This window comes from Crocodylus porosus, unplaced genomic scaffold (genome assembly GCF_001723895.1).
Source record: "Crocodylus porosus isolate Cpor-Errol unplaced genomic scaffold, CroPor_comp1, whole genome shotgun sequence".
Classification (NCBI taxonomy): Eukaryota; Metazoa; Chordata; order Crocodylia; family Crocodylidae; genus Crocodylus; species Crocodylus porosus.
Window position 1 is genome coordinate 32,866,807 of NW_017728943.1, and position 23,891 is coordinate 32,890,697.

Genomic DNA, 23,891 nt, shown 5'->3' on the forward strand with positions numbered 1-23,891 from the left:
TGGTGCTGCCTGGGTCTGGGGGGGTGGGGCACCTGGGGTCCCCCTGTGGCCAATTGCCGAACTGGGGAGGTGTGTGTGTGCGGGGTGGGGGGGAACCCAGCATGCTCCCCGGCAGATGCAGAAGTGGACTGGAAGTACTTCTGGTCCACTTCCAGGTTCACCATTGAGCATGTGGAGGGCCCCCCCCGTGCTCCTGTGGGATGCTCCATGCACCCCAGCATCGTAGTGATCATGAGCTGTGCCTGCTACCTAAAGGTACATAGAAAATTTTTTTAAAGCTGTGTCTGTTTAAATCGCTGATTCTCCAAATCAGCATCAAATCTTTAGATTCAGATTTGACCAAATCTGTCCCTGATTCAGGCTGAATCTGAATCCAAATCAAATACAGCCTGCTTTGCACACCTGTATATGCTAGCTAGGGGGTCTCAGCTCAGGGTTAGACCAATTACCATATTTGGCAAGAGGAAGACATTTTACCCCATGGTCAAACTGGTATGGATTGCAGGGATTTTTGCTTTCCTCAGTAGCAGGGGTAATGACCCTCTTTCTGAAATCTTTTGAGCATATTTTGAATAAACTTTGCAGCAGCAGGATATTGGCCAATATGGTCCCCCTGCTTTACCTTTGGCAGGTTAGGGTATTATGTTGGCTGAGTAGTTTTGCTAATAGGTTAGACATTGGATTGGATAGTTTGGCCAGGGATGATACTGCCTCATGCAAGGGGTTGAATTAGATTACCTCTGAAGGTCTCTTCCAGCCCTGTGTCAGTGATTTTTATGGCCTGAAGAAGCTGCAGTTGTTATAAGGCACAGCACTTTATTTGCCAAGCTGCATATATCACCATTAGCATGTCATCCCAGTACTGTATTCTGAATTCAGTAGGAAATGAGTGCACATGGTTTAGTTTTTGGTCTTAGTTTAGTTTCCTGATGCTCACAGTTGCATAAGACATTTCATCTCCTGTCACAACCATGACAAACAGAAGAATGTAACCGTTGACCAAATAGGTTAAGTATGTGAGTATGGAGGAGAGAACTTTCCCAGCCCTGGGAGAGCAGGGAAGAGATACGAGTGAACATGGAGCTACCACTTTGAGAGTTAAGTGTCTGATTAAATTTTGCACCTCACTATTCCTCCGTGACCTTTTTTCATGCTCTTTCCACTAACAGTATGTTCACTCGAACAAACAAAACTTCAGTGATTGAAGAATCTAGCCAACTGCCTTACAGAGTAAAAAGGAGGATCAAGTTTAAAAAAAATTGCTTACACCCTTATTTTGTGATGCCTGAAGCCTTCTTAATTCTCACAGTTCCTTCTATCTGTACAGCTCCACCTCTCTCAAAAGAGCTTGTCTCCCCTGTTATTATTTGGAGTAGGACCTCCTCCTTTCTCTTACCTTGTTTCCTCATCTTTTTTTTTTAGTTAATCTACTTACCCCCAAGAAGTCTTCAGAGGAAGTGGGTTAACATGTCCTTTCATGGCTTCAAAGGCAGTAATGAATCCTATTTTAGCTTTGATCACTTAGCATCTTCTAGTACCCAGTATGTTCTATATTGTTCTCCTGCAATGGGAGAAGGCCCCATTCAGTAGTGACTTCTGATATTTAATTGTCTACACTGAAATTTTAGGACCCCAAACTGAAAAGCCTTATTTTAGTAGTCCTTGCTTACTTTATGCAATGATCTATGTTCCCTGATGGAATGAAATAGTGATTCTCATCCCTTTTCCTTTCAGTGAGAAACAGTTAACTTTTGAGACTGTTTTCAGCCTCAATATGTATTTAAAATTATTCCGAAATGAGGCTGTCACAGTCTGTCATGAGGCAAGGACGCTGTCCCATTCTGGAGGCTCCTTTTGTGGAATCACTGCAATTATTTCTCTCTAACCTATTCTTTATGAATCCTTGACCTGTGCCTGACAACCATTAGCTGATCATAGTGCATACATTTGTATAATCACTGTGTGATGGCTGTTTAATAACTATACTCAATATGCAAATACCTATTCCGGCTACTACTTATTCTTCTTCTGCAATTGGTGCATGTACTCAGAATTTTCAAACTATTTGCCAGTTAGAGAAGTAGTTATTGCAAGCTCTCTTCCTGAAACAGTAAAATGCCAAAGTTTATAGGGAAGAAAAATACCAAAGAGCAAAGAAAATAGCATCTTTAAAAGAGAGGGAAATGCATTTTCTTGCTAATGTCCCTTCCCTCTTACCAGCTCAATCATGCACTTGTACCAAAAATCACTGATTATTACTTTGTCTTCACATTGTTTGCATGCTCAGAAGGTTAGATAAGATATGAATACATATGCTTCTACTCATTTGTAAGATGCTCGCAGTAGGATGAATGCTGGCAGCATCAGAACATAGGTGAAGCCTTCCTCTTGCCATACATTCTTGTTCCACTGCCATTTTGGTGTTCATAGGGGTTTTCTTTTTTTCCTCTTATTTACCATATTTACTTATATACCACATGCACTCCTCCACTCTTTCCCTTGCCCTTCAACCAGCCCTCCCAAATCAGAGCTGCAGGGCATGTCTTGAGGAAGGTGATTTTCTTTGCCAGAACTTCACTTCATGGAAACATTGTGCTACTTGATGGCTTCCAGCTTCTCTCTACCAGTAATCAGGCGGGGACACAGTCCAGTATTAACTCTTTTATAGCCACTCATATTGATGCCAGTTTTTGACATGACAAGGGTATGAAGGACATATAATCTCAAGGTAGCCTGAGGCCTAGGCAGTTTGTCTTAATGGTTAGGCCCCTGAGGCATGGGTGCAGTCCAGATTGGTTTCCCAGGAGCTGGGGGTATAGAAGGCACTGGAACTGGAAGTGGGAATTGTAGCCAACATCAAGACAAACCATAACAATGACTTTGTTGGAGCATTCTGGTTGGATGTCATTAGTATACGGATACTGCACATCAGTTTAAGTGTAGAAATGTAATTTAAAATAAAGATACTGTATTTCCTTTTATACAACCTACCACAGAATGAGATCCACACCTTGTTTTTGAAAAGCAGAATGAAGAAAAGAAATCTTTCCTTGAAAACACTGGTAAGTGGCAGTGAGTAACTGAGAAGTAGAAGCTAGGGAGGTCAGAGGGCTTATGTTGCTGCCTCCTGCGAAGCACATGCAGTATTACCTTTACTTCCCTCCCCCTAGGCAGAGACTTGAGATATAGAAACTGCTATTACCATATTCCCTTGCTTATAATGCACACCCCAAGTTTTGTGTTTTATGTAAGGAAATACAGTATATTTACTGCCGCACAGTTCTAAATTTGAACTGACACTGAACTAAAAACAGACTGCTTTGCTAATTGCAACTTCTCAAACTTCCCACCTCTTGGTGGGGACATGACATTTCATTCAACCATTTCTATTAATTCATTTGAAAGTAGAATTTTTCAAAGGTGCTGCAGATAAAGGGTATCCATTACCTTGCAAGGTTGCACGATAGTGAATTAGTGTTGCTTTCTTTGGGTCTGTTATTGGTTCCCTGTGACAATGCTGAACATTTGGGTTGAACTGAACTTTAGAACAAGGTAAATAGTGTAGCAGTAAAACGTAACTTGTATTTCTTGCTGCGACTGAATAAGAGGACAGGAAAGTTAATTCAGGCTTCAGAGTGGAAGGCTGGGGTGCCCATCTGCTCTTAAAGCCCCTGGATAGGAAAGCTAGCAGGCTGTTCCCAGAACAATTTGAATTTAAGGACTTGGGCTGCAAGGCAGGAGGGAGACGGATGGAGGGCAAGGATTATAGGTCATTAGAAGACACCTTTGTCTCTAGATGATGATACCTAGTAAGGAAAAAGCAAGGTTTAGAATCTGGACATAAATTCTTCTGAACAGGAGGTGGCTTTGATTTAGCAGTGAAACCTTAAGGTTTGCCAAAGCTCTGCTTATCACTTTAGCAATGAATAAACAACAAAATGCCATTTGTCTGCTTGCTGTGATGGATGCACTCTTGGGGAGCGGGGGGAGGAGAGGGTTTTTTTCCCTCCTCGCTCCCCCTCTCAGTTTCAACTTCTCATTTGCAGGAGAATATGGAATGTCAGGTGTCTGAACACTAATGTGATAAAGAAAAAAAAATGTAGTTCCTGCACCACATGCCTTAATGTCAGGTTTTTGGACTGGGAAAACCATGGAAAGCTACAACTGGAGCATTTCCTAGTTTTCTTTTACTGCCAAAACCGTGACATTCAGACAGGTTTATAAGACCCATGTTTCACTGAACCCTTATGTTGCTTGAGTGGGCTGATGAAAGTGTGAATTCATTTGACATTATAACTCTGTCTACAAACTGGAAGTGGTACACTTAGGACTGAAAAACATGGTGTCCTAAATATCAGATAAAGTTTGTGCTCCATTTAGTTTTTCATTCAGAGAAGGTAGCAATAGTGATCACTAGCTTTTTATGGCAACTTATTTGGCATTCCATGTAACTTTTGATTTTCCACATCCTTGATCTATCTAACCATTTACTAAAATAATAAAAATGCAGTAGTTAAAATATTTAATTTTGTTGTCATTCTACTTCCTGTTCAGTGTAAGCAGACTAATATTTTTTATGACAATTTTATGAATAGACCTTGCAGTTTGCATGTAGTGAGTACACCAGTATGAACAACAGTTACTTACCAGTAACCAGTTCTTTGAAATGTTGTCTGCATATCCTCTCTGTGGATGCATGTACACCACAAGTACTTAAGCACAGAGACTTTTTGTCTCAGTATAGCAAACTGCATGGGTCGCCATCTCTGTCACTTGGTGCCCTCTAGGGCCCAACCCACCTGCTGGCGCTTTCCAGTCCCACCTCGTCTCCAGTGCCTTTGGTGTCATTGTTTGGGACCAGGAGTAGTTTCTTTAGTTCACCCACCTGCTGGCTCTGACCTTGCTGCTTGGTCCACACTTACTCCTGGAGGTCTCTGTGCTTTTCTCAAGGTATTTCATCTCTAAGGTAGCACTCGCTTCCCCTTCTCCTATCCCTCCACTCCCCCAAGGCATACAAACATCTGCTGGGGCTTCAAATATCCTGACTTTGGCCCCCTTTTCCCTCTGGTCAAGCTTCAGCCCTGCTCTCTTTGAGACAACTCCCAAGCCTCAGCAATGACTTGGTTTCAGGCTCTTTCAGGGTACCAGTTTCACTATGCCAGCCTCAGCCTGCTAAATTTTGGTCTATCTCCAGTCCCTGATTGGGGGGGGGGGGTCCCTTCTAAGCACTCCGCTTGTGGCCTTCTTCTCTCCTGTAGCCACAACCCAGTTCTCCAGTAAAACTCAAGAACAAAACAGCAACCAAACTGGTCCTAACTCAAATGCAATCCTCTCTGGGACTCTGGTCTGTGAGCCTTCCTACTTAAATTAGCTTGCTTCCCTCCAACCCATCAGGTAACTTTCCTGGGCTGGCTTGATACCTCACTGTAGTTGCCTCTACTGGGAGCTCCATGTCCTGCAACAGCTCAAACTGTCCCCTCCGTGGCCAGAGGCTGGGTATCTATGCTCCAAACCCAGCCCACTTCTGGTTATGTGACCCTGCCTCCTGCTCCCTGGGCCCAAATGATAATTCTGCCTTTAACAGCTGGTCCTTTTCTAGCCCCTGCCTCAGTTCACCTGGGCAGTTCACACTTGCTGCTGCTTTGCCATCCAGCTTTCTGCAACATGCCTGGGGCTGCACTTCCCTGCCCACCTTTTGTCCTTCCTCTCCATTTCTTAGTAACAAGGGCAGGGGTTCCCTGTTACATTCAGAAGTATCTGTAGAGCATGTTATAGCCCCACCCCTGCTCTTGTTCCCCAGCAAGAAGATAACCATGATGCATGTTTCCGACTCCAAGGCAAACAGCAGCTAAAAGGCAGCCTTACCAGATGTGAGTCGTTTGGTGTAGTTTTACTACTGCACCTTTGGATCTCTCTTTGGACTTTTAGAAACAAGTAGCTGTGAAGACTTCCTGAAAGGATTAATCCTGTGTTGATATAATGGCAAGTCCTCCTTACATCTTGGCTTGGAAGGAGCAAGGTTTTGGAAAAAGAACATTGGCAAGCTCAAACTGAAGTGGAATCAGGGACTGCAGTAAATAGGACTTTGGGATTTGTCCTTTAAAGATTCTTTGGTTAAAGACAGTGTGAAGAGTATCCCGCATGAGGACTTAGATCTCAGCCATCTTCCTTGTGGAGGTATTTCTCACCAGAAAAGTTGGAGTCAAGGAACATGTTAGCTTGAGTTGAAACTGCAGCCCCATCAGAGACATGAGAACAAAATCAGGTACTGTCAAGGAACAGGGTCACTCACTGGAAGTCAGATCTTTGTCAGGCCCTCAGTGAATGGGAGAATACATGCTGGCTAGCAGTTAAAAGATGAACAAAGATGACTGCCAGGTGCACTTTGACCAAACTGATGGCTGAATTTGGAAATTTAAGTTCTAGTCAGTATTTTAGCATAACTTGAATAGAGAGCTTGCTGGGAGAGGGATTTTATAAGGCTGCTCTACTTAACTAGGTAGAATTTGATTAAACATACTATTCTGCTGTGAACAAGGATGTCTGAGTTGAGCAGAGCATTCATGCTCTGTCTCCAAGTGCCATCCAGCACCTCAGCTGAGATTGCTGAAGTATATTCTTGCTTTCTCATGGATGCGGAGCCCCAGGACCAGTCACAGAACACTATACTGATACTAGTAGATCATTTTGGTACCTAACTGTTATATTCCTGCAGGCACCAAATTTATTATCTGGGCTGAGTCTTTCTTTGCTTTGCATCCATGGCTATAGATTCATGGGCACACACAGGGCCACATTATGTTGTATCAGACCCAGTCATGGTTTTGATGAAGTCAGTGAAAGTTGTGCCTCTGACTGGAAAGGGAGCAAGTTTGGCTCATTTTGAACAAAGAACCATATTAGGGAATCACATTAATTTCATACTATCCCAGTAGTTTGGGTTTCTAAATATTACGGAAAATCTGTGTTAAAATTTCCAAAGCAAAAGAGAAGTTTAACTATCTATTTATTTTAAGTAAACCACTGTATAATATGGTTAACTTGCCTCTTATCCAGGTGACTTTTAGCAAGTAACAGTTCTTAATATGCAATGAGCTCCACTCAGTCTAACTTCAGATGTGGGATGCTCAGACTTGATAGCTTTCCCAAACAGAAAGAAGTTTCCTGAACTTGAATCAGACTTTGGTTTCATTTTGCATACATTGTTAAGTCACACTGGGTCCGTACCTGGTTTTGCCCCTTCTGCCTGACATCTCTGTGTACTGTCCTTGTTCTCTACATCACTGACTTGCCCATCCCTCCTGTCTTCTGAGGGGGGGTTGTGTTTTATTGGATGTTATTCCTACCCCAACTTGCCTTCTTTGTTTCTTACAGGATGGAGTAACCCAACTTTTATTATGTATTAATCCCAGTAAATTCTGAGCTCTAAAATAAAACTAACAGCACACGAGAACATCTTCTAGTGCATATTCCCACTTTTAACAGAAGATTTCAAGATCAGTGTCTCATCTTTGTCACACACCTTTATACATCTTTGTTCTAGATCAGATCTTTGATCCTTCGTAGTCTTAGTTGTAATTAAAGTTTTGGTAATAAGGTTGATATTATTATTATTTACTTTTGTCATTTCTGAATTACTTTAGACAGGGCCATAGGAGATTAAATGATAACCAGTGTAAATTAATTTTAATTTCTAGATGGATATCTTAACTCTGCTGAATTGGGAAATGATAGCAGTTATCAGACATGCTTTACCAGTTCTTCAAAACTGGAATAATATCTTTTTCAGTTTCCACCTGGCTCCTGACCTGTAGTGAGCACAAGTATGTTGAATGTATTTACAAGAGAGCCAAAACAACTCCTTGTTACCTTCCTCTGAATAGATCTGATATAATCATTACGCAACTATGCTTTTGGCTTTCATCATGTGGGAAAGTAGTATTTCATGACAGATAAAACACATACAAGTAACTTCTCTAAATAAATATATCCTCTGAACCTCTTGGAGAAGAGCAGGAGTAAATCTAGAGAGAAGCCTGAAGGAATGGAAGGAAGTGCATAGTTACTTTAAAATATATTAGAGATTTGTTTATGCTGCTTAAAGTGTGAGTTTCAACTAATCCAAACTATCTACAAGGTCACAAATATAGTTTGGGGCTTGCCATTCCCCTGGGCTTTGTATTGTTTTGCAGTGGTGTTTGATTACCTTACCGTTTTTTATTACCATCTGCACTGCTAGCCTAGATCTGCTGAGTTTTTTTAAACAGCATCCCATGGCACCCTTAATTCTGTGTTTCCTGTGCTTTTGCTTCATTTGCAACTTTAGGAGATTTTCCGTTTAAAAAAATATATCTTCCACTGTGCATCAGTGAATTATCTGGTGATTGCAGAATAATTTTAACCTCTTAATTCCAAAAAGCAAAATGTTTTAATAATTTACCATTTTGTTTTAATTAATGTGCAAGGTATTAATGAAGAAAAGGGTTAACTTTGTAGTATTCCTTACCAAGTATTCCTTACTAGTCCTTTATAGGATTTTTTTAAACACATTATTTTAATGAGCACTCAAAATCCCCAAAACCAACTTTCTTTAATATGACTTTTGTCTCTTGTATCTTCTCTTGAGCAATGATTTAAAAAAAGTAATAGAATAAACAATTTACTTGCTTGTTCTTGTGCTCATGCCATTGATCATGTTAGCTTTGAAAACAGTTTTTCTTAGTTAACTGCTTCTACAGAACTGTTAGGAAGACAAAATACTGTCTCTTGTGGGTCTTAAAATTATAGATGTGATAGGATTGCTAATTGTTTTAATGACAAATGTTAGGGTGCTACTTTTAGCTTATATATTTAAAGCTCTGTACAAACATTGATTATGTAGAGTATAAAGCCAAATGTCACTTTGCAAAGTGCAGAACAAGCATAGTTTATCTGCTTAAATCTGGCATGTCAAAGACCTCTTGACTGTAGCATTCCAACAATTCCCTTACAAAACAGCATGGATTATGGAACTCCACTTGGGTCTTTGTTCTGCAATTGTAACAGTAAAGGAGGGGGGAAAACTAGGCTAGAGAGGAAGTATATATATTTAGGTCACTCAAATCATATCAATATCTGAAAAGTTAACTCTCTGTGCAACTGCTTAGTAATGCACAGAGTTTGCTCAGACTTCGTTGCATGATCAGCAAAGGCCTCTGGAATTAATTAGGCATGGACAGCTGCAGAGGACTGTGGATGACTAGTGGGAGGTAAGAGCAGAAAGGAAGAGTACTCATTCTGCAGATATTTTGGAGTGTCAAAAGAGTTTCCTTACCTGTCAAGGCTGACTCATGAATAGTGATATTCTAGAAAGACAGCTCTGGAAATAATGTCTTTGTAGGACACACAAAATGTATCACAGAGCCCAACATATGGGGCACAAGGTGAAGTTAACAGGTTAACAGACCCATATTCAGTGAGTACAGTATATTCTTTTTGGGGATCTCTGTGGAACAGAATGCCAGTACAAAATTAAACATATCTTTCAGAAAGATTCCATCCTTTGTCTGTCATATGACTTCTTGCCACAGGCAGCTGATAATATGGGCACCTGGCACATGTTCATTTAATGTTGCAGAGAGATCTGATTCCTAATCCCAGAACTGTGCCTCCGCCCATACCACACATGCATAGCAAGAATCACCATTTTGGGACCAGTGATCAGATTCCAGTTTCACTATTGCTACTTACTTGTCAATGCAGGGGGAGCCTGGGATTGCAGTCCTAGGGCTGACAGGCAGCTGATTGTTGGCCCCAGCCCTGGATAGACCCAGGGCTATCTGGGTAGACAATGAGCTGATTGTCAGCAGCAGCCTGGAAAGCCAAAGGTCCAGTTGGAGACCCTGAGCTGTCAGGGCTAGGGCTGACAACAAGCTGCTCTGGCAGGTTTGAGGTTTTCCCTTACTGGGAACTTTAACCCCATATCCCACAGTTTTGATGGGGCTTCTGGGCATGGAAGCCTCTGATGCCCCACATCCAGCATCCCTACTAGAATTGCTCAGATCAGAGTTTAAAGTCACTGTGGGAGAAGCCCTTTGGTTATCCCTGCCTGCAACCTCTGATTTCTTGCTGCACTCTCCCACCATATTAACCCCAGGCCCAGTCGGAGAACTGGCTCGTCTGAAATTAGTGGATTTGGGGGCATCTGTGGACATGCCACACTTCCAATTTAAGGCACCATACAAACCGGCCTTAAATTGTTCTATGTTCTATGGAACATTTTTATGGCTGGTTTGCCATTTTATGGTGCCTTTGATTGGGTGCACATATAGCACCTTTGCCATTTATGCTCCAATTCATATATTAATTGTAGCATGAATGTAACATGTAGAAGGGGCCTTGGTCTCTGCCTCTTATAATATTTAAATTACAGATGGATGTATATGAATGGTTCCTTAAATATAAAGAAGGAGGCTAGCCTGGAAGAACCCAAGGTCTAGGCTTGTGTTTCCCAAACTTTTGGTATCAACAGACCTGAAGTCGCAACATTTCTGGGGGACTACTCTATATCTTAAGCTTCTGGGGGACTACTTTATATCCTATGCTTTTTATTCTATATCCTAAGTTTTTAACTGAAGAAGAATGGTGTGACCCATAGATAAGCTGTGGACCACCTACTATGCTCTAGCAAATTACAGTTTGGGAACCATGAATCTAGAAGAAGCTGTATCATAAAGCTGAGGAAGTGAGAGGGCCTTATTTTAAAATTTCTTTTTGTCAGATTTAGAAATCAATAACTGCTTGATTCTTTATCATTGTCATTGAAACAGGTTGAATTTGAGCATAATAGCTTGGATTTTTACAATCATAAAAAAAATTCTAATATAGAAACAGTGGGAATTGTTTGACATTTTCCAAACGGGTGAACCAAATCTGTTTAAAAAATGCAGATGAGCACCAATATATCAAACTGATGGTATAGCTGAAGAGTCTAAAACAAATATGTCAAAGATTCTTCACCTTCTTAAAGAAAAGTGATGTGGCTGTGTGCCACTATAATCATGTAAATCTCTTCCTCCAAACTGTACTATATAATAACAATATTTACTTGGCCATCATTTTTTCCCTCCTGAGGTTGTCATCATTACCTGTAATTTCCATAAAGTTATTGTGCTAACAATACTTACTTTACTCTTAGCTTGTATTACTAGTCAACATATGCAGAAAATAAAGTATTTCATATAAATGTTCTATGCATGCCCTGGACGTGATTTTTTTAATTAAAATAAAGAAATGTTTTAATAGCAACTGAAGTCTTACATTCATATTTTGTGAAGCCACTCCAGGCTTTCCCAAATTATATTATCTCATGTATTCTTATTTGGAAATAGATTTTGCTGCATATATACCTGTTGTGAGAGTGATGAAACTATATTTTGAATCTTATAAAATATAGTTTTTACTAATGCTATACCTACATAAAATATTTTTGAAATAATTTATTTCTGTGTTCACATTTTCCATTCAGTTGAATATTTATGCAGAGGTAGTCATTGTTCAATTAATATTTTATTATGTAATATATAAAAAGAGCCAACTTGGAAAAGATGTGAAATTTCCATTTGCTATTAGTAAGTATTCTTTTGAAAAGCCAAACTTTTCTCTGGACAGTTAGCACAAATCATCAAGTTTCATCAAATCTTCCAGTGGGTAATGTGAATGAGCAAATTCCTTAATTTTCCTGATAGTGAACCTGTGGGTAGATTACCATAAAGGCCATTGGTAACCCAACCTCCCAATCAACCAAGGACATCACCATGCCACCACTGCATAGGCTTAAATCTAGAAAACCTTTCTGGAAATATACCAGGATGCTCTATGATGATAACAAGAGCATTGAAGAACAATGGAGGGAAGCCTGGGAAAATACCAGCCTGCCACAGGGATATATCATCAGTGACCCTACAATCCCCCAGCTAGGATCTGACCTATCAAGAAAGATTTGGTCCTCTTTGAATTGCATCCAGACATTTCATGTAAAATGTGGGCACCTACTCCATAAATGGAAAATCAAAGAGAGCCTGGGTTGCTCTTGTGATGCAATTTTTCAGACATTGCAACACATTGTGAACAATGGCCCAATTAGATCATTTAATGGAGATCTAAAAACAACCCATGCAGCTACCTCTGAAGCAGTTGAATGGTTACCAAATTTAGATATTAATGTATGCATGTTGTAATCCTAAAATGTCATATGAAAAAGACCATAAATGCAAAGAAATAGTACTTTTTTTAGAGCAAGACCTGTTCTTGCTTTGAAATCAGTTATTGTGATATGATTAAATGTCACTCTTCACTGTTCTGGATGATCTTGTCCTAAACATATTATTTCTTGTCTTCCTGGGGTGGAGTAAGTTTATCAGGAAAATGATTTGGCTTATTTGATGGTGGCTTTCTTCCATTCCCCTCTTAATTTTTCAGAAAAAGTTCTAATTTTAAATGAGTTTTCAGTGAAATGTGTTGGTTCCTGTCCTTTCTTTCTGCTCTTCTGGAGCATGCTATACAGAGGATATGGATTTATGGCTAAGTATAGACATACATAAAGCCAAAGGCAGAAGTGGTCTAAGTTTTGTTTTTGACTCTTAAGTGCCCTAGGTTAGATCGGGAGTGAACAGAAAGGATGTCCACCTTTTACTGTGGGGGGAGGCATGCATGCTGCCTGGGCTGGCTGAGGCATGTCTCCCAGTTGGCTGCCAGAGAGTGCTGGCTCCAGTCAACCAGCTGAACAGCCAGCCACTCCTGAATGACCAGTGCATCCCCTCTTCCACTGCCAGCAGCTGGCTATAAGCTGTGGTGAGACAGGGGAAGCAGAAGCCCCACCACACAGGCCTGGCCCCCTCACATCTGAGCCAGCACCACTTGGAGGGGCCCACACAGCAGACCATCACCCCCATGCTGCCCAGCCTAGCTAGCCAGTGGAGTCCTCAGCCCTGTCCCTCTGCTGGTAGCTGGTTGTCAGTGGCAGGGGAGTGGAGGCCTGTGCTGCAGAGGGCCTCCCTTCTATGCTGACTCAAGTCTGAGGGCAGACTGAGTCCATGTGGCAGGGGCCTCCACTCCCTTCCTCTGACAGCCAGCCTCTAGTCGGGGGGCTGGAGCTGAGGAGAGGAGCCATACTGGCCAGCTGGGCTAGGCGGCGGATGGGAAAATCCCTGCTGCACGGCCCTCCGTCCTCCCACTCCCAGTGTGCTGGCTCAGGCTGGGGCTGGCCAGGGCCAGCTACTGCTGACAGCTGCCACGGCCTCCAGCCCTGCATCCTGCCTTCAGCTGGTGACCTGTATGGGGCACAAGCAGGAGTGGGCAATTTCTCGTTCTTTCTGAGAAATCAGGGAAATTGGCTAATGTACATGAATGCATGGAAACAAGCAGGAAGAATCTGAAGTCCTTTAAATTGAAGGCTTTTTTCAAACAGCTAGTGGAAGTTTCCCAGTCACAACCCCTGGTTCTCATGGGGGCTTCAATCACCCTGACAATCTGCTGGGAGGACAGTACAACAATACACAGACCATCCAGGAAGTTTATGGAGAGTGTTTGGGGCAACTTCCTGGGGCAAGTGTTGGAGAGACTAAGAGCCATGCTCATCTTGATCTGCTGCTCACAAACAGGGAAGAATTGATGGAGAATGTAGTAATGGATGGCAACTTGGGCAGCAGCAACCATGAGATGGTTGAGTTCAAATCCTGATGAAAGGAAGGAAGGAGAACACCAGAGTAAGGACCTTGGATTTCAGAAAAGCAGACTTTGACTCGCTTAGGGAACTCATGGCCAGTATCCCCTGGGAACCCAGTCTGAGGTGGAAAGGAGTCCAGGAGAGCTGGCTGTACTTCAAAGGAACCTTACTGAGAGTGCAGAACAAACCATCCCAGTGTGCAGGAAGACTAGCAGGTATGGCAGAAGACCAGCTTGACTCAGCAGGGGACTCTTCCATAAGCTAAATCACAAAAAAAAAGCTTATAAGAAGTGGAAACTTGGACAGGCAACTAGGGAGGAGTATAAGAGGATTGCTTAGGCATGCAGGGATGAAGTCAGGAAGGCCAAAGTGCAATTGGAGTTGCAGCTAGCAAGGGATGTGAAGAGTAACAAGAAGGGTTTCTACATGTCAGTAACAAGGAGGATCAGGAAAAACATAGGTCTCTTACTGAGTGGGGTTGGCAACCAAGTGACGGAGAATGCAGAAAAGACTGAAGTACTCAGTACCTTTTTCACCCCAGTCTTCACAGGCAAGGTCACCTCCCAGACTACTGCATCTGGAAGCACAATTTGGAGAGAAGGTGAACAGCCAACTAGCAAAAGAACAGGCTAGGGACTATTTAGAAAAGCTGGATATATACAAGCCCATGGTTTTGGATAGGATCTACCCAGGGGTGCTGAGGGAGTTGTTCGATGTGATTGCAGAGACACTGGTCATCATCTTTGAAAACTCATGGTGATTGGGAGAGTTCCCAGATGTTTGGAAAAGGGTAGATATACTGACTGTGTTTAAGGAAGGGAAAAAGTAGGATCTAAAAAACTACAGACCAGTCAGCCTCACCTCAGTCCCTGTAAAAATCATAGAGCAGGTCCTCAAAGAATCCATTTCTAAGCACTTGGAGGAGAAGAAGGTGATTAGGAACGTCAGCATGGATTCAACAAGGGCAAGTCATGCCTGACCAAATGGATTGTCTTCTATGATGAGACGACTGGCTCTGTGGATGTGGGAAGACCAGGAGATGTGGTATACCTTGACTTTAGCAAGGCTTTTGATATGGTTTCCCACAACATTCTTGCAGGCAAGCTAAGGAAGTATGGGTTGGATGAATGGATTGTTAGAAAACTGGCTGGATCATTGGGCTCAGAGGGTAGTAGTCAATGGCTCAACGTCTAGTTGGCAGCGAGTAGTAAGTGGAGTGCCCCAGGGTCAGTCCTGGGGCCAGATTTGTTCAATATGTTCATCAGTGACCTGGAAGATGGTAGAGAGTGAACCCTCAGTGTGTTTGCAGTTGATATGCTGGAGGGTAGGGTTAGGATTCAGAGAGACCTAAATAGTTGGAGGATTGGGCCAAAAGAAATCTCATGCGGTTCAACAAGGACAAGTGCAACATCCTGCAATTAGGACAAAACAATCCCATGCACCAGTATAGGCTGGGGGCTGGCTAGCTGGGCAGCAGGTTTGCAGAAAAGGACCTGGGGGTTACAGTAAGCTGGATTTGAGCCAGCAGTGTGCCCTTGTTGCTAAGAAGGCTAATGACATACTGGGCTGCATTGGTAAGAGTGTGGCCAGCAGATCAAGGGAAGTGTTTAGTCACTTCTATTCAGCACTGGTGAGGCCACATCTGGAGTACTGTGTCCATCTTTCTCCTCTACCTTCCCCCACTACAGAAAGCATTTGGACAAGTTGGAGAGAGTCCTGCAGGGGACAACGAAAATGGTTAGGGTTCCGGGGCATATGATTTATGAGGAGAGGCTGAGGGAACTGGACGTATTTAGTCTGCAGAAGAGAAGACTGAGGGGAGATTTAATAGCAGTCTTCAACTACCTGAACAATGGTTCCAAAGAGGATGCAGATGACAGAAAAAGGAGCAATGGTTTCAAGTTGCAACAAGGGAAGTTTTGGTTAGATATTAGGAAAAACTTTCTCATTAGAAGGGGGGTAGTGAAACACTGAAACAGGTTATCCAGAGAGGTTGTGGAGTCTCCATCCTTGGAGGCTTTTAAGGCCCAGCTAGACAAAGTCTTGGCTGGGGTGATATAGCTGACTGGGTCCTGCTTTGAGCAAGGAGGTTGGACTAGATGACCTCCTGAGGTCCCTTCCAACTCTAATTTTCTATGATTCTAAATTTGATAGACCAGTCTAACTTAAATCACTTAAGTCTGATACCACATCCATCTAAGTGACCCCCTTTTTTTTACCAATCTGTGCTTACCAAACTGTACTGTTATGGGTTTAGACCAGTTTTCAGTCACTTATACCAGTTTATGTTTAATGCCTGTACCTGGCCTATAACTTTAAGTTGTGACTTCTCATACATGGAAACAAGGAGTAAGAGTGGGAAAAGTGGTTTCATCCCCTACAGTACTGCATTTATAGAGTCTATAGAGATCTTGTGTTCAGCTGAGTAAGGTTGCTTGCTTACTCCTTCACCAATGAGGGAGGCTTGCTTGCACCCCTGTGTTGAGGCAGCATATCACTACTTCCTCAAGCAGTTATGGAAACAGGAAAGAAGTGTGATGTCTTTCTTCCACTCCCTCCCACAGCCATTCCTGGGGTGAAATACTTTTCACACCAGCTCTTTCCTAGTTCAGGGTTGGACCTAAAGGAACAGTTCAGTGCCACGTGTTTAGCACCGTGTTAAGGAGCAGTAATTGAGACCAGATTTTCTGTTAATAATTGGTTAAGCGTTAATAGCAGAATTTTAAAAAGAAAATAGTGGTCCCAAGGTGTATTGGTTTAGTAATTTAATCTTCCTTGCTTTTGTAAATCTTACAGTAATCTCTGAATAAAATAAGAGGGTATGAACACCAAAATGTTTTCCTACTTCTTATTGAAGGTTATAAACTTGAAAGTTTACATTAACATCTCGGAGCTAATTGAAGAGAGACCTTGAGCAAACTTGAGATGAAATTCTAAGTCATCAAAGGTGCAGTTAGGTGGCCTTGGTTTATATAGTAATGAATCAAACACAACCAGTTTTTCATAGGACGCCTAGTTGACATATACTATGTATCTAATTTTCAGTAAGAAGACATTGAAAGTTTGAATGAAGGTGTTTAAAAACAGTATTTCTTTCTTGTCTTTTTCACAGATTAGTGTAAAATATTTCAGAATGATGTGATGGAAATTAAATGGGCTATGTTCATGATTGATGTCAGAGTATTAAAGGGAATCATTTATACAATTTTATCATGGCTATCTGAATACTGACAAAGGCATAAAGCACTTCAGAGAAAGCAATAGAATTTTTGAATTTCTAAAATGCAGTAAAGGAAGGGATCATTTCTACAAAGGTGTTAACTGCCCTCATCTCCATAGGAAGTGGTGGGCAGACAGTGCTTTGTGGGAAATTTCAGCACTTTGCTGGATCAAGAACATCCTTAACACACAAAGCGAGCCATTTGACAATGCAGAGCTGAAGTATCGCGGTGGTGGATGAGAGAAGGAATTTTCCATAACATCATGTTGGCAATTGTTCTCTGGTCTCTTGCAATGAGGCTTATAGGTAGCAGGCAAAACACAGGCAAAGGAAAACCTATTCATGCCTTCCCTACACCCTTGTATGATACCATGCAAGAAGCTTCATGAGCTGCATTGCAAATCGTGCTTACATCTCTTGTGCAAGTTTTTTCAATCCTGACCCATCCTTGTACTTCATATCTTTCCTGCGTGGAACAGTGGCACCAACATAACATCACCTGTAACTTTTAACTGGTTGAATCTCAGTGAAATCATTATGATACAAAAACAATAGTTGTTTTCATTGTTTGCATAAATATATTTATATGCTTACAGAATTCACAGTTTGGTTTCTACTACTTTTGTTACATTTGATTTATGTTGCATCTATATCTATAATCCACTAGGAATGGTGACTTGCTGAGTGGTACTACCACTGACTCAGTGGCATGTGGTAACTGTTGTGTTGATTCAGTTAATATTTTCCTTATTTTTTGTTTTTTCCCCCTTATACTCCATTCCTTAATTACGATAAATGATTTCTTTGATTGCATGTTGAGACAGCAAAAATGCTGTGCTAGTGTTTTTACTATTCTGCTACTGCCGAGATTCTTATTGCTGACTCTCGAGGGCAATAAGATCTATGTACTCTACTTATTTTCTTGCATACTTAGCTGTCGTTGCAACCTTAGTAATTATTATTTAATTAACTTTTGAGTCTTCCACGAATAATGTGAAAAAATAAGGGTCAAAACAAAGCTCTACGGTAAATTGCAAATCTGATAAATGTCACTACATGGGATTATAGTAATGGCTATTAAGCAGCATGGTGACATTAAAGAGTCTGCAGAATGTTAGAAGAATCAAATGTGTGGGGTGGAAGAGAGGTGTTGATCTGGCAAGCTTATTTTGTTTTTATCATTTATAGCAGGGATGCCTAGAACCTTGGGCATGGGCCTTTTATTCTTGTCCTGCATTTTTCCCCACTGAACAGTTGACTGGCAAAATATTAAGATGGCTTTGTTGCAGGCTATACTTTATCATGGAGCTGCATATGTCTGTCTGCATACACATTTATACTGCATAAACCAAGCCTGCAGTAGGTGTACCTGTGTCCTCAGACTTGTATGAATATAGTGTAAAATTAAACATTTAATAATGTCAGATTTTCCTTTGTGTTTTAATAGTGGATGGTTGCATACACAGAGCTGCTGGGCCCTGCTTAGTTGCTGAATGTCGCAACCTGAGTGGCTGTGAGACAGGACAAGCTAAAATTACATGTGGATATGACCTACCTGCAAAATGTAAGTGAACTTCTTCACCCACCTTTTTTTTTTTTGATCCAGACTACGTGGTTACATATGCATTCTTTCCCAATAGGGTAATTCAAATAGGCATTCATTTGCAAAATTAGTAGTGGGATTAAATTAAGCAAATTTTGTGATGGCATCTGCCTCTTCAGCCCTTTGAGGAATTCACACTTCTCAGAATGAGCATTTTACCTCTGTTGCACAATGAAAATAAATGTTTTTAAATACATCTTTTATCTTTACATTTGTTATAAGGTATAGTGTTTTATATATGGAATAAAGGGTCTGAGGATCTGAAATGTCTTCTAAAATATGAACAAAACGTACACCATCATATGTAGGTGTCATGGAGTCAATTTTTGGAAATGCTGCAGATTTCATATTCTTCATTCAGATTCCTTGATTGTGAATACATTTAGAGCTAAGGAGATCAAAGTGATATATTGTGTTTTCAGCTGCTATGTAGAGGCTGATTGGCAATTACTGTGAAGGCATCTGTCACACTTCAGCTTTCAGTGGAATGCAGTTTTCAGTGCTGGAATGTTTTTGCACTTTGAAAGTGGAATTGTCAAAATCCCCGTTCTTTTTAAATAGAAAGGAGGTTATTTGATTGACCTTGTTTTGTAGGTGGTGAGCCAAACTTGGAAAAACAAACACTTGGATATTGACAGCATATTATGAAAACAGTGATACATAATAAAAGCAGGATTTTCTCTTCTCCTTCACCCATCCCAGTTTGAGTTCTTACAGAATAGAATATTAAGAGGTGTGATTATATATGAATTTCAAGAAAGTACTATGAGCAGCTTATCGTGAGGACTCAGGCGCTCTCTTAAGCATTCAGTTCAGGGCTAGGAATATGCCTCATTTAAAAATATTCAGATCTCCTTTTTGATTTTCCTGTAGGCTGATTTTCTGTACAATCTAATTTATGCTGTAATTTTAAGGATTGTTTTAGTATTTCCAGGATCTTCCAGGAGTACCTTTAGATAAAATTAGGCATTTTTCCTAATCATTTAAAAACTATCACAGCTAAAATAGAATTATCCAATAATAATGTTAAAGCCTAGGACATGATTTAAGTGATAGTGATTGCTACCTTGAAATGGAAAATTTAATATGCTTTACAGCCAGGTTTTGACATCTGTAGTTCATTAATTATGAAAGGTGTGATTTTGGCTGCAGGGCAAATGTTAAGCAAGATCCTGGAGGTAGCTGGGTGGGGTAGATGTGGCCAAATATATTGGTAAGGTTTGTATAAAAACAGATACAGTTCCAGTATATAGTCTGTCCAACAACAATAAATTAACATTATGGAGTAGGTCAATACAAGTTACTTGTGCCAGAATTAGAAGTAGTGGTAAGTCTTTTCAGTAAATGTCTCTCTTCATATTGCAGGCAGAAGAAGTTAGCTGTCTTAGTCTGAAGTCAGGCAGAAGGCAGAGTAGATATTTACCTTATACACTAAGGTCCCTGGCACACGTTACACCTAAGATGTGATTAACCAGTTAATTATGTCTTAAGTTGTTACCCAGCCACATGTTAATGCAATTAATGGCATGATAAAGCAAGGAAGAAGCCACAAAGTTATTACATAAAACATGTAGAATAACTTTGTGGGTGCTTCCTAACATGGCATTAACCGACTGCATAGCTGGGCTGTAGCTCTGAGCCTTGGGAGCACAGCTGAGAGCCCCATCAGCTGATCCAGGCTCCTAGCTGCAAAGGGCACACCAAGCTCCCCCATGGCTGGGAGCCCCATTGGCTGATGGGGCTCCCAGCTGCTGGCATGCACCATACACCCCTGAGGCTGGGAGCTGTCACTTGATCCGGGCTCCCATCTACAGGGCCATACTATGCGCTCCTGTGGCTGGGAGCCCTGTCCAGTGATCTGGGCTCCCAGCTGCAGGGGCATGAGGTTGGGAGCTGTCAGTTGGTAGGGCTCCCAGATGCGGGGGAGCACCATGCAGTCCCATGGCTGGGAGCCCTGTCAGCTGATCCAGGCTCATCATGCTTCCCTGTAGCCCTGTCAGCTGATGGGGATCCCAGCCCCAGGGATGTACTGTGTGCTGCAGGGGCACACGGTGTGCTCCCCTCTGGTTGGGAGCCCCATCAGCTGACAGGGCTCCCAGCTGCAGGAGCTTGCTTGCTTGTTGCAGGTGCAGGGGGAGCCCGGGCTCCCCCTGCACCAGCACTAAGGCATGATGGGATCTGATGCTTGATTTCACAATCACACCTTCTGCCATGCATCCCTGGCAAGGCAGAAGGTGTGATTGTGTGGCTTGTGCATCAGATCTTCTGGTGCCTTTACTTGCATGTCTATATAGGGCACAAGCTTTTGTGAACTCAAGTTAATGAGTTGAAGAAAGCTTATATTCTGTATATTCTTTGTCTATAAGGTGCATATCTATCCTGCCTCCTTTTTATAATGCTCACATAAGATCTTTGATATGTTTCTAACTTTTTCTTTGTCCACCATGCAATAAACATCGGTGTGTATGTAATATCTATGCTTACATTTGATTTTTACTAAGGATGACAAAACCAAAATGTTTTGTTTTTTTGTGTTTGATGTAGATAAGTATTCCAATTTGTGTCAATCTCAGGTTGTTTCAAACACTTGAATCTCCTGAATCTCACACAGAAAGGTTTCTAATGAATTTGGGCACTTACAGAAACTTAAAATCTAGAGATGTGCATACATTAAAATACATTCACAGGTTTATAAGTTTAAGAAATACGTTTGTTTGCTGACAGATTTAGAAATGGTTAAAGATTTAGATTTTAAATATTTCTATTTACAAATTTACTTATTTTCTACTTATTATGGTGCAGCTAGCAGCATACTGAGCACTTTGGCATGATAAGTTATTGTTTCTAGACAAGTAACCTGCTGTGACTTACCCCATCTCTTTTATATTGCCCCGTCAGTATTTCTGGTCACATGCAACTGTAAGATCATTATACCTATACCCTGCTCAACTCTTTCCCTACTGTGGAATTCACTCATATTTATTTTTTATGTTTATTTTTCTCCCATTAAAATACAGGGGACAAATGATGCATCAAAACTATTCATTAACTGGAAATATAATTCCCCTTGTATATTTAATGAGATAAAGTAAATATTTAAAGGTACTGAGTTGCTCTGGCAGGAAAGTCTTATTTTTTAAGGAGAAATGAGTGACCTTCTCTTTGTCAAGCACTACAGCAATTAATGGGTCTTACTTCCAATTTAATGTTTTGTACAAGAGAATCTTGCTCGTGGGCCATAGATCTTTTCATTGTAGAAATGGTGAAAAATCATCCATTTATAACCTGACACCCATGGCCATATAGTGAGAAAAATAAGTGCTCCACTTAGTGATATATTGCTGCAATGGTAAAATGCGCAAAAATGAAACTTCTGGGAAAAGAAAACCAATATATGTGTATTTATACTTGCTCAAATAGCAGCATGTCATGAGGAAAATATGCACCCAGTGACAAATTGACAGATCAGCAAGAAAACAAGTGTATGTAACACACAAGTGGGAAGGGAAAATTTAGTTTTCTTGGATTCTCTTGGGATTTTTTAAATTAAACTATATGTTTTATTACCAGGCATTATTTTTTTTGTTCTTTTAGAAGCTAATTTTAAAGGTTAATTTAATTCTTATCAATTGTAGAATATCCATTTGAGAATCATTAACTGTTCTGGACTGTTTTCATGGTGCTAGGAGATATACAGAGCCACTGCATTCTACTAAGCTATTTTGTGTCACTCTTAATAACAATATGACAGTGTAACATTAGAAACTATTGCCTACCTGTCTTTTATGTGAGGAACTATGCCATAGCAAGAGCATTCAAGTAAGTCATCCAGTTAAACCATAATTATATTATATCTATGCATCAACAATTTGTTTTGAAGACAATGTTATATGGGTTACTGCCTGCTTTGGTGATATTAGTGTGGCTTCTTTTGATGACTAGCTACACTAAGCCATTTATCATTCACATGTTTTAATAATTACTTTATTGTTCATAAGCTTTTATTGATGGTTCCTGACTGAATTGTAATACTGATATGAAGTAGAGTTTTCAGTGTAGAGTCTGTATTATTTTTAACCATACAATACCGTTATCGTTAGTTATTTAACGCATTGTGTTAAGTACCTAAGCACGTATCTGCCTTGGGTATGTTATAGTCTATGGCCCTAATCTTGAAAAGACTTCAGTTTGAAGAATATAGAATCACTGAATTAAACAAAATTCCATAAAGGCATTCCAGTGCCCACCTGCATATTTCATATTGAAAACTTAATAGTTTGGAGGATTTGACATTCTCATCATCATGAATGTTTGGTTTTTGAACAGGCAACTTTGAGGTACATGCTTCCTGGAGCTAATCTGATACTTGAAACAGAGAGTACTTTCTTAGCAAATTAGTAATAGTTGGTTAATAAGTAGTGTTTGGTTCAGAAGATCTAACTTAGCTGTCTTTTATTGCATGTGCCTTTGTTTATATCTGGTAAAAGTGTTGTCTGCTAAATAATTTATTTATGCATTCAGAAATAAGAAGTAGTATCTCTTTGATTTTATGATGCTAAGATTTGTAGTAAAGGCCTAGATCCTTTTATTTTGTATTGTTGGAATGTTGTTAGTACAAGGGGAACTTTGGGCATTTTTACACATGCTCCAGGAGGCGCGGGGTGGGGGACGGACATTAATTAGTGAGCTGCACTAATTAAAAGTGCCCAAGCATCATGTGTATCAGCATCCCCCACACAGAAAAATGGCAGCAGGGAGCTTTGAACTGAAGCTCATTGAATATGCTTTAGTTCAAAGCACCCCACTGTCATTTTTCAGTGTGGGAATGCTGATACATGTGACGCTAGAGTCAGCTGGACCGCGGTATTTTCTGTGCTCCAGCAGACTCTATTAATTGAGTCTGCTCCAACGCACTGGATTTCCAGCATGCCAGAGACAGCTTCCTGAACATCTATAGGAGTCCATTAAGACCAGAGATTACCATATGAAGTACATAAAGCATAAGTAAAATATTCCATCTACAAAATTACACATACAATACAGGTTTCCTGCACTTTATGCAGGTTCTGTATGTGTAAATTAGCTCTTATGCGATGAGCCTTTTGATCCCAAAAAATCGTTATATGCATGGTAAATTCACTCTTATGCAATTGGTGTGGTGGAAACCTGCAGTCAGCTGCTTTGTGCGGTGCATTGTGGGAGTAATGCACACCAAAATATAGTCTCCTTTGTGGATCTGTGCTCCTCGCTCATTGTCTGCAACACGTATTTCTGTAGTTGCCATCCCCATTATGGTAACATTCACCATCACCCTGTGCTTGTATATACCATCTGCTGTTGGTGAGTACCAGAATTGTCTTGTA

General features: G+C 40.9%; 1 protein-coding gene across 1 annotated transcript in view; it reads left to right on the forward strand.

Moving 5' to 3' along the window:
* Window positions 1-23,891, forward strand: part of MACROD2 (MACRO domain containing 2) — a 1,470,564-nt gene that overhangs the window by 445,288 nt on the left and 1,001,385 nt on the right. Inside the window, exon 4 of the mRNA XM_019549129.1 lies at window positions 18,373-18,489. Within this exon, the coding sequence (XP_019404674.1) occupies window positions 18,373-18,489 (117 nt within the window). The remainder of the gene's footprint in view (window positions 1-18,372; window positions 18,490-23,891) is intronic.